This window comes from Chiloscyllium plagiosum, unplaced genomic scaffold, assembly GCF_037043375.1.
Source record: "Chiloscyllium plagiosum isolate Xiang-an unplaced genomic scaffold, Cpla_swu_hap1 HiC_scaffold_33, whole genome shotgun sequence".
NCBI lineage: Eukaryota > Metazoa > Chordata > Chondrichthyes > Orectolobiformes > Hemiscylliidae > Chiloscyllium > Chiloscyllium plagiosum.
This window is the reverse complement of record NW_028270171.1, coordinates 3,649,439-3,661,345: the sequence shown is the minus strand read 5'-3', so window position 1 is coordinate 3,661,345 and position 11,907 is coordinate 3,649,439. Positions and strand designations below refer to the sequence as shown.

At 43.1% G+C, this 11,907-nt stretch overlaps 1 protein-coding gene and 1 non-coding gene across 2 annotated transcripts; both read right to left on the bottom strand.

Annotated features, from left to right (window-relative positions):
• Positions 1–124: 124 nt before the first annotated feature.
• On the bottom strand, positions 125–9,940 carry rpl3 (ribosomal protein L3). Its single transcript, XM_043679473.2, has 10 exons — positions 9,923–9,940; positions 8,996–9,188; positions 7,380–7,548; positions 6,989–7,124; positions 4,438–4,624; positions 3,983–4,143; positions 2,096–2,197; positions 1,908–2,003; positions 422–541; positions 125–228 (listed from the first exon to the last, which is right to left on the bottom strand). Exons 1-10 carry the CDS (start codon positions 9,923–9,925, stop codon positions 184–186), a joined length of 1,212 nt encoding a protein of 403 aa, XP_043535408.1. The 5' UTR covers positions 9,926–9,940; the 3' UTR covers positions 125–183.
• LOC122542389 (small nucleolar RNA U83B) lies at positions 4,216–4,300 on the bottom strand. Its single transcript, XR_006309800.1, has one exon. It is a non-coding gene; the product is annotated as a small nucleolar RNA U83B (small nucleolar RNA).
• Positions 9,941–11,907: the final 1,967 nt, after the last annotated feature.

Sequence of the window (11,907 nt, the reverse complement as noted above, 5' to 3'; positions counted from 1 at the left end):
AGCTATAAGTCCAATCATCTCTGCAGCAATGGGAGCAAGATATAATGCTAGCATTAATACAAATGTAGCAGAATTTAACCAAAGCACATCCTGATTACTACAAAACTATAGGAAAACAGAACAATTTTTTTTAAATAAAAGTATTTATTGAACACTGGAATAATGTCATAATTGGCCCATGGTTTACGCAGCCTCTTCCTTGGCAATGCGATCCTTCTTCAGTGGTCCCTGAAAACAAAAATGACAAAAAAAAAGTGTTAAGTAGAGCTGGGTGAGGCAATTTTTTTTAAAAAATCCACAAGATTATGTGCTCATCACATCTACAAGACAATTCTTGTAGCTGAAGCTGTCAGTCAATTTGCAAATCTACAAGAAAGGTCCACCACAGGAAAAGACACTAGTGAGTAAATTGATGACTCACCATAAATGCCTTCTTCTCCTCAATGGTCTGGAAGCGGCCATGACCAAATTTGGAAGAGGTATCAATAAACTTCAGGTCGATCTTCTCCACAGCACGGCGGTTGGTCTGCACCAACAGGGACTGCAGGGATGAAAAGAACTTGTCAATATTCTGTACCACAACCAGCTTTAAACTAAAAAAAGTGTATATAGTGTATGGACGGAGAAGAGAGGTGGGCAGTCTGCACATCAACAAACAGGAATGGCACCTCACTTGGCAAGCCACTGGGAGTTGGATAGAATTAGCTATTCCTTTGTCACAGGAACAAGCATCTACAGAGTGAAGAGAGCATCTTTAGCAGAGACTGCATGGTGTGGACACCATTACCTTTCAATGTTACTCGAAACAAACAACTATGGATCTAGTTGTGATGCTTTTATCTGCACAACTTACTCAGCATCCCATGGAGGCACCATTTAATATATTCAATGGCAAGACAGTTTTGGTCTCTGAAAACCAAATGATACAGGAGTGGGCAAGAAGGTGCTGTCAAATTTCTAAACGGTGAGAAAATTCGTAAAGCCAAAGTACAGAGGGATCTGGGAGTGCTAGTTGAGGATTCTGTAAAGGTAAACATGCAGGTTGAGTCCGTGATTAAGAAAGCGAATGCAATGTTGTCAATTATAAATTGACAACATTGGAATATAAAAGCACTGTTGTGCTACTGAGACTTTATAAAGCTCTGGTTAGGCCCCATTTGGAGTACTGTATCCAGTTTTGGTCCCCACACCTCAGGAAGGACATACTGGCACTGGAGCGTGTCCAGCAGAGATTCACACAGATGATCCCTGGAATGGTAGGTCTAACATATATGAGGAACGGCTGAGGATCCTGGGATTGTATTCATTGGAGTTTAGAAGATTAAGGGGAGATCTAATAGAAACTTACAAGATAATACATGGCTTGGAGAGGGTGGACACTAGGAAATTGTTTCCGTTAGGCGAGGAGACTAGGACCCGTGGACACAGCCTTAGAATTAGAGGGGGTAAATTCAGAACAGAAACGCGGAGACATTTCTTCAGCCAGGGAGTGGTGGGCCTGTGGAATGCATTGCCGCAGAGTGCAGTGGAGGCCAGGACACTAAACTTCTTCAAGACAGAAATTAATAAATTCTTGATGTCACAAGGAATTAAGAGCTACGGAGAGAATGCGGGTAAGTGGAGTTGAAATGCCCATCAGCCATGATTGAATGGCGTAGTGGGCTCGATGGGCCGAATGGCCTTACTTCTGCTCCTATGTCTTATGGTCTTAAATCTAAATATTAGCTTTTGTCAGTGACAGATTATGCAGTGTACTCCTGCTCCCCATTTCTTATTGCATCATCAAATGCTATGTGTATTGCCATCTCTAGGAAACTTAAATGCTCAAGGGTAGCTACACACTTTCACCAACAGGGAAGATGACTGAAAATGACTATGTAGTCATATCAAGACAGACAAGTAGTTACCTTGCGCAGTGTAAGCACACGTTTCTTGGTACCAACAACACAGCCCTTCACCATTACAAAATCATTTGTCACTTCACCATAGTGAGGAAATCCTCCCTGTTGAGAGATTGAGAACAGCAGTTAACAGAAGAATCCCAAGAAGTGAGCCACAATGTGGAATGTCCTTCACAGCTCGCCAAAAAGCTTACTAGTGGGTTGATGCTCTTGTCTGTCAGGTCGTACTCTGTAGCAGCGTTGTTCTTCACCAGCTTACCATCCTTGGTTTGGTAACCTGATCCAATCCTGTAGATCTAGGGAGGTACAGAATTCAGTTTAAGTACATATTTTTCAGGAAAACCTGGTAACAGTGCATTCTGAGACAAGGTGCAATGATATCTATCCTTGAGAATATATTTAACTAATAAAGGATAGAGAAGTCATTATCATAAAAATGATATTTTTTATTAAAGCAGATAAAGTGGAGAACACCAGCTTTGGTTCTGGTTAATGCCAAAGGTGTGGCCAACAATCAATTGGGCTGGACATAACAGTAGTGCTGAAACTGGGACTATTAACCTGCAATCCTTATGCCTTCATGGACAACTGAGCCCATGGCATTAGTGGCAAGGTATGGCTAGAGGATTGGCTGACTGGAAGGCAGCACACAAGAGTGGGGATAAAAGGTGCCTTTTTCAGAATGTGATGGTTATAGCTCCACAGGGAGCAGAGTGTTGGGATTATAATTATTCACATTATATATTAAAAACCTGGACAAAGGAACTAAGGGCATGCTGCCAAGTTTGCAGATGATACAAAGATAGGTAGAGGGACATGTAGCATTGGGGAAGAATTAAATAAAATCTTGGAAAATTAGGAGGCACAGACTATTTTCTAAACAGGGAAAAGCTTTGGAAATCTGAAGCACAAAGGGAATTGGAGCATAGTTCAGGATTCTTTAGTTTAACATGCAGGTTCAGCTGGCAGTTAGGAAGGCAAAAGCAATGTTATCATTCATCGAGAGGACTGGAATACAAGAGTAGGGATGTACTATTGAGATTGTACAAGGCTCTGGTCAGACTGCATTTGAAATGTTGAGTAGTTTTGGGCCCCATATTTAAAGGATTTGCTGGCCTTGGAATGGGACAACAGGAGGTTTACAAGAATGATCTTAGGAATGAAGGGCTTGTCATATGAAACAGTTGAGAATCTGGGTTTGTACTTGGGAGTTTATGAAGATGATGGGAAACTTGATTTAAACTAACAGAACACTGATGCCTGCATAGAGCGAATGTGGAGTGTTTCCACTAGGAGAGATTAGGACCCATGGGCATAACCTCAAGTAAAAAGATGACTCTACAGAGAATTTATTCAGGCACAGGATGATTAATCTGTGGAGCTCATGGGCTCCAAAAGGCCTCTGCAGCAGTCATTTAGTGTCTTAAAGACAGAGACAAGTTATTTATTAGTAAGGGGATCAAGGTTATAGGAGAAGGCAGGAATGGGATTGAAGAACATATCAGCCATGACTGAATGGTGGAGCAGTCTCAAATGGGCCAAATGGCCCAATTCTGCTCAATATCTTGAGCATGAAGCAATTTGCATTTGAAAATGGGGGCATGTTTTTAAAGGAGAGAGGAGGGAGATTTAAAGACACAAGGGGCTTTTATTTTTAAATATAAGAGGATGGTTCGTGTGTGGAATGAATTTCCTCAGGGAGTGGTGGGTGTGGGTACAATGTTTAAAAGACATTTAGATAAGTACCTGAATAGGAAAGGTTCTGAGATGTGGGCCAGGAGCAGGCAGATGGAACTAGTTTAGATTGGAATTATGTTCGGCACAGACTGGTTGGACTGAAGGATCTGTTTCTGTGCTGTGTCTTTATGACTCCATTGGACTGATGGCCCAACTAGCATCCTTTAGAGAAAGGCACCTGCCATTCTGACCCAATGTAGCCGAAGTGTGACAGTGTATCCACTGACTTTTCAGACAGTGACCGTGTCAAGTCCTGGACAGCTATGTTCATACTTTGGCAGCAACATTTACATCTCAGGTAAGACCCTCAGCCATTTCAGACCACACCTTTAAAGTACTTTTACCTTCTTGTTGATCTCTGTACGGTGATGGTATCCCTTCTGACCTGCCCGAGCAACAGAGAAAGCTACACGGGCAGGATGCCAAGCTCCAATACAGGCAACTTTACGCAGCCCCTTGTGAGTCTTCCTTGGCAGTTTCTTTGTGTGCCAACGGCTGGTGACCCCTAGGGACAAAGAACTGACCATTTAATGAACACCCAAGATGCTGACAATTCTTCATTAATCCCTGAAATGAAGACGACCTCAGAAGGAAGGCAGCATGGAATGGCTCCTCATCAGAGTCAGATGCTGTTACCAACATATAATCCATGTCAAATCATCACAGGATGCTTCATGTGACTGTGGTCAACCAAAGCTGTACTACAAGTCCAATATTACCAATGCATATAAACAAAAATCCAAATTTACAAATTGTTTGAGACCCACCGCACTCATCAGCAAATTCACAATTTCCATACCTTTGAAGCCATGGCCTTTGGTGACACCAATGACATCGATCATCTCATCCTGACCAAACACCAGATTAACAGCAACCTGCTGTTCCAGTTTCTCTCTTGCCCAATCAACCTTCTCTGCAATGGTCCCACCATTCAACTGGATCTCCATGATGTGGGACTTCTTCTGACGCAAGGGAAGCAGGCGCATCTGTAGAGAGAAAATATTCCCAAAATGAACAAATTAGAACAAGAGTCAACTTTAGTGGAATGCATCTCTTTAGGACTCAAAGGCTCCAATCCTCATCTCAATCTTTGACTGTATTTTCGTTATTCAATTCAAGTTGCTCCACAATTACCAGCAAACCTTCTGCTTGCCTAAAATTCAGGCAAAAATCACCTCCATTCATCCTAGTATTTCCATGACTTGGTGTCAAGTACATTTACAGGAGATTATTCTCCTGTGAAGCAGCTTAACCATTTATCATCATAGATCCTTCAAAAGTTGCCACCCTGGTTGATAGGGTTCTTAAGGTGGCATACGGTGTGTTAGCTTTTATTGGTAGAGGGATTGAGTTTGGAACCATGAGGCAAAAGTGATGACTGTAGAGCACAGCAGTTCAGGCAGCATCCGAGGAACAGTAAAATCGACGATTCGGGCAAAAACCCTTCATCAGGAATACAGGCAGAGAGCCTGAAGGGTGGAGAGATAAGTGAGAGGAGGGTGGGGGTGGGGAGAAAGTAAAGAGTACAACAGGTGAATGGGGGAGGGGATGAAAGTGATAGGTTTGGGGAGGGGGGGGGGGAAAGAGGGTGGAGTGGATAGGTGGAAAAAAAGATAGGCAGGTAGGACAAGTCATGGGGACAGTGCTGAGCTGGAAGTTTAGAAATGGGGTGGGGTGGGGAAAAAGGGGAAATGAGGAAACTGTTGAAGTCCACATTGATGCCCTGGGGTTGAAGTGTTCCGAGGTGGAAGATATGGAGGTGTTCTTCCTCCAGGTGTCTGGTGGGGAGGGAGCAGCGGTGAAGAAGGCCCAGGACCTCCATGTCCTCGGCAGAGTGGGAGGGACAGTTGAAATGTTGGGCCACAAGGCGGAGTGGTTAATTGGTGCGGGTGTCCCAGAGATGTTCCCTAAAGCACTCTGCTAGGAGGCATCCAGTCTCCCCCAATGTAGAGGGGACCGCATCGGGAGCGATGGATACAATAAGTGATATTGGTGGATGTGCAGGTAAACCTTTGATGGATGTGGAAGGCTCCTTTAGGGCCTTGGATGGAGGTGAGGGAGGAGGTGTGGGCGCAGGTTTTGCAATTCCTGCAGTGGCAGGGGAAGGGTGGATTGAAGGGGGGGCATGGACCTGACCAGGTAGTCACGGAAGGAACGGTCTTTGCGGAATGCGGAAAGGGGTGGGGAGGGAAATATATCCCTGGTGGTGGGGTCCGTTTGGAGGTGGCAGAAATGTCAGCGGATGATTTGGTTTGTGAATTTGGGTGGAAGGTGAGCACCAGGGGCATTCTGTCCTTATTACGGTTGGAGGGGCGGATGTAGACGAGATGCGTTGGAGGGCATCTTTAACCACATGGGAAGGGAAATTGCAGTCTCTAAAGAAGGAGGCCATCTGGTGTGTTCTGTGGTGGAACTGGTCTTCCTGGGAGCAGATACAGCAGAGGCATTGGGAATACAGAATGGCATTTTTGCAGGAGGTGGGGTGGGAAGAGGTGTGATCCAGGTAGCTGTGGGAGTCAGTGGGTTTGTAAAAAGCGTCAGTATCAAGTTGGTCATCATTACTGGAGATGGAGAGGTCTGGGATGGAGGGAGGTGTCAGAGATGGTCCAGGTAAATTTAAGGTCAGGGTGGAATGTGTTAGCTTTAAATTGAGGGGTGATAGGTATAGGACAGATGTCAGGTAGTGTCTTTGCTCAGAAGGGGTGTGGAACGCACTGCCTGCAACAGCAGTAGACGTGCCAATTTTAAGGGCATTTAAATGATCATTGGATAGGCATTTGGATGAGAATGGAATAATGTAGGTTAGATGGACTTCAGATTGTTGCTGACCTGTGGAACCATCAAGGGCCGATGGACCTGAACTGCGCTGTAATGTTCTATATGCAAGCCATCCAGAATTAGAGGATTGAAGCAGAACTCCGCACCATTCAGTAAACCTGACATGAATCCAATGGTCTTGGCTTGGGTCCCCAAAAGATATCTTCGAGGAGAAAGTGAGGTCTGCAGATGCTGGAGATCAAAGTTGAAAGTTCTCATTCCTGAAGAAGGGCCTGTGCCCGAAACGTCGAATCTCCTGTTCCCTGGATGCTGCCTGACCTGCTGTGCTGTTCCAGCAATAAAGTTTCAACTTTGATCTCCAGCATCTGCAGACCTCACTTTCTCCCCAAAAGATATGACATGGGGATTCCAAAAAAAAAAGTGGTCTTACTATCGAGAACTTGTAAAACACGTTTGAGTATCCCAAATGTAATTTAGTGGCAAAGAGAAAAGGTAGCAAGCCAGAAACCCTGTGCAAATACAAGCTTCTGTACCCAAACCTTTTCTCAAATTCATTCAGCTCTGGTGCCTACCTGTGTGTGAGCAATGATGCGAATAACCTGGCAGTATTTCTTCATGCTGTTGAAGTCCTTCTCCAGTTGCTTCTTGCCATCGTCATCCTGCCATTTCTTGCAGTACTTGGTGAAAGCCTTCTTCTTGGATTTGTACCTTTTATATAGAGAGAGACAAGAGAATATTTGGCGCAACCCTTCATCACACATTGTGAGCGGAAGGAATCAGCACCAAGCAGGTTGGCTCATTGTTGGGATCAAAGGACATTTTCCTCCAACAATCAGAGCCTGGAGCTCATCGACCCATGTTGCCATAGTCGAGCGGAGCCGCTGACAGTTCAATCCAGATTAACACCTTTCCGCATCATATTTATGAATGGTTTAAGATTCAGGAATTGTGTGACATATTTACCAATTCTTGTAGAACCGACGCTTGCATTCATCACTGATGTGCTCAGCAAAGACAGTCTTAAAGGTCCGGAGACCACGGGGAGTCTCAATGTAGCCAACAAGACCAACAATCACCATTGGAGGAGTTTCAATTACAGTCACCGCTTCAACCACCTCCTTCTTGTTCACCTCTGGAGATTCAGAACATTTTTATTAATGTTCTGACAAAAAACGACTAAACAGATCAAGAATTTCTTGACAAATTCTGTCAGAGCAGAGTAGTGCCAGCAGTTTGCTTTAATATAATGCAATTAGCACAGCATGGCTGGTTTAACTAGGTACCTGAGTTGGTTAAAATGTGAACAGATTGACCAAGCCTACCCATAGGGAGACTTTCAATTTGCACAGCTTCATGTTTTGGTGCGGGGACAAAAGCAATTAGCAAGCTAGTTTGAGTACATCATTTGAGAAACAATTATCTTGACAAAGTATCTAGTTTTTAATTGCACTACAGTCAGCTTACTCGACATTCAGCAAGTTAAATTATGACCGCCCGTCGAGTTTATCATCATGTGTAGTTACTCTGCATGCTAGCAGAAGGATAAAGCTGGAGCTATGAAACATCACATGCTTCTCCCAAAAACTGAGCACCACATTTCATCATTAGATAGTTTTGTATCTCTAACTGCAAGCCTTGCAGGTATTCTGCTCAAGAGAGACACAGGGAACACACACCAATTAAAAAAAAACAAGAAATTCACAACTTTTCAGATCATGGATTTTCATAAAAATGTCTGAACAAATGTGCGGCCAAGACTTAAGGCATAAGCTTTAGTTAGTTGTAATTCAAGCAAAGCTAGTTACCTGCGAACGTTACTCAGCTTAGCTCCATATGCAGATTTTTGATTAGAAGGGCATTGAAGGCTATGGCAGCCAGACAAAAAGAGTAGCTATGACCACAATCACTGAATGGCAGACCAGGTGCAAGAGGCTCAAACAACATGCTCCTCTTTCTCACGCTCCTGCCAAACACAGTGCGTCCAGGCGACACTGGAGGCTAACCTACCCTTCAAACAGCTACTGTCCATTTTTGAGGACCAGTTCCAGAAGGGAAACTTTACAAAAATTAAGCATGGTAGCTCAATGTTTGCACTGTTGCCTCATAGCACCAGGGACCCGATTCAATTCCAGCCTTGGGTCTGTGTGGAGTTTGCACGTTCTCCCAGTGTCTGTGTGGGGTTTCCTCCAGGTGCTCCCGTTTCCTCCCACAGTCCAAAGATGTGCAGGTTAGGGTGAATTTGCCAGGCTACGCTGCCCATGGTGTTCAGTGACGTACATGCTAGGTGGATGACCGAACAGTAAATATGGGGTTACAGGTGTTGGTTCGAGGTGTGTGATACTCTTTGGGGAGGGGGGCAGCGGTTTAATCGCAAACTCAAAATGTACAAAACTGACATTCTACAACTTCACTGCACAAACTCCAACTTGGCCTATAATAGCTTCGGGAATTAGCACCACATACTCCAAGGAGTGTGACGTGTACAGATCTAAAGTTCAACGATCACAATTTTTTATAAAAGCAATATTTAAAGTTTGAGCTTACACACCAATGAGATATCAGAATATTTCTGTACTTACTTGAACCAGGCCTGTCAACATCACGCACAATGTGAGTCATGCCAGCCTTGTAACCCAAGAAGGCAGTCAGATGGATGGGTTTGGAAGAATCATCTTTGGGGAAACTCTTCACTTTGCCCCTGTGCCTCTGGCTCCTTTTTCGGGGGAGGAAGCCCAGAGAACCGTGTCTGGGTGCCGAGAACTTGCGATGGGACTGTAGGTAGGAAAAGATAATTCAGAACGGGAGGTTCATCCCAGATCAAACTGGGATTGCAAACTTGAAAATAAAAGAGGAACCTGTTTCCAGAGGATCATTCCTCAGAAACAGCTCTATAGACAAAAGAAAAGGACACTACAACAGAGACAAATCTTTATGCAACATTGCAATGACCTTTATTAATCCATCATCAATCACCCTCCACATTTAATTTCTATACTGCTACAAAACTAGACTACAATTAGGATTATGAACATTAGAAGTATAGTACTCCTGTAATGAGTATGTATCCTTGGATTCACGCCTTGATCAGCGTTTGACCCATTGCTCTGGCAGCTAGGACTCCATTTGGTGGTCGCCAGGTTAAGCGCACCATCCTAACGCCATCGGGAGCATCTGATCAAAATACAAAATTAGGAAATAACCGCGCAAACTTGAAACTATCCGAACAAACAGCGATATATTCAGTGATCGCGGCTTGTGGCGGCAGGATCGCTCAGATTGAACTCGGATTGCATCCCCAGAACCACAGTCAGCCGCCGCCATTTTATGGGCAATCGGAGAGGAATAAAAACGTGATTAACCACTTTCCTCAACATCATCCTCAAAATATTCGATCAATACAGTAGCGGCTGTATTGTTAAAAATGATCTCTACATGTATTTGTTTGCATTAAGTCTCTACGCGCTCGGATGGCTATGATATTGACCAGATTAAAACAACAAACTCACCATTTCTCAAAGTGACCTGAAAGAGGGCATCAGACGGCTGCCTTCCCTTTTATACCCTGGTTCCACATCACTTCCTGCCCACGACAATCCTCTTTTACTTTTTTATAATTAATTGCAAAATACAAATTGCTATCTTTAATTTACAATTATTTTGTATGCATTTAAAAATGCGACTTTTCGATTTTTCTTTGTTGATTTATTCTCCAGTTCAACAATTAAATACTATGTCACTTCCTTTAACACTTTATTTACCAAAGCCTTATTTTTAGGTCTTACTATTTTTCAATTTAATTTTGCAAAAATGGTTCTTTACCCTTCAGATTAAATTAACATTGCTGTTTTGTCAACTTTGTTTCTCTTCAGGGGTACATTTCCTCTTAGCACCCACCTTCTCAAAAAATCCATTTATATAAAGCAATACTACAATGATACATAACATAAATATATTTATGTAACACCTTTCACAACCACCAACAACTTTAAAACACTTCATGGCCAGTTAAATACTTTTGAAGTGTAGTCATTGTCATAACGTGGGGAACACAGATGCCAATTTGTACACAGCATGATCCCACAAAAAGTGAGCATGATCACATAATCTGCTGGTTGGTTGAGAGATAAATATTAACCAAGACCCAGGGGATAACTCCTCAACTCTTCTTCAAAATAGTGCCCATGGGCATTTTACATCTAGCCAAGTCAGCATGCCTCAGCCTAAATGCCCCATCTGAAAGTCAGCACCTCTGGCAGGTCAACAGCCACTCTGTATTGCACTGGAGTGTCAGCCTTGAGTTTTATGCTCACACCCTGGAAATGGCACAAACCTGGTATCTTGAGGCAAAAGTGGTATCCACAGTATCATGAACTGGCACAGCTAATCCAGATTCATACTTCAGACTGGAGAGTACTACATAAACTATTTTAACAGGGTGATCAGCGACGCCAGTTTTACCAGGATACATTTTCATTAAATATACTGGTGTCCTAATAATTTCCTAAAATTATCTGTAATGTCCTGATTTTCACCATTTCCTTTTTTGTCAAAATGGGTCAAGGTGGAGAAAGTTGTGTGAACTGTTATTTTTCCTCCTGTATCTATCACATTATGTTGTAGGCAGCTGATCTGATAATCCATTCCCTTGATTTCTCCAAGAAAATCACCAGAACCTTTTTAGCTCCATTGCTGATGACACCATTTAAAAATTGATTTGGGCAGCATGGCTATCTTTGGCTTGAGCATTCTGGCAGATGTCATCACATGAATTCATAATCTCAACTAACCCTCCCTCAGATTTCTCCATTGGCTACTTGTACATGTCAATCACCATAGAGCCCCTGCTTTCCCATTTCCTGCCTTTCCAGTCTGTTCCCAGTTTGTTTTTGAAAATCTGCTCACCCTGCATTTCAGCTAAACCAAATTTTACCCAACCCCAAACTGTTAACTCACAAAGCTGGAAGCACTGGGGAAACCTTAAAATCTATCTCAGCTTAGGCAGCTCTTTCTTTTTGAAAAATATACTCTGTTCATAAAATTTGTTAACAAAATTACAGTAAAATTTGGACAAACGTAACAGAATGGTGAAATAAATTCAATTCATAATAGACTTAATATTTACAAAGTCCATTCCATTTCAGGTTTACAGCCTGAAGGCAAAAGATTTCAAAATTGAAATTTACTGAAAGTAAAGTAGACATAAAAAAAGATCTGTGTAGAATATGTTTCCTGTCCTCGTAATCCCAATGTACATTCTTTGTAAGGCATGTGGCCTGCTCGGTTCTACAGTTTCTCTCTGTACAATGCGTGAAAGACCTTAGACTGCAACCTTTCCCCATTGGGCCTTAGAACCTTCCCGTGTCATACTTGGTCGAGCATAACTTCTGGCTCTGGAGGACCATTATGTTGTAAGCAGACAAAGAGCATCATCCCCGGAGTGGATGGTCCTCCAGGTGCAGTTGATGTCTGTCCCAAGGCACAGCTCATGGAG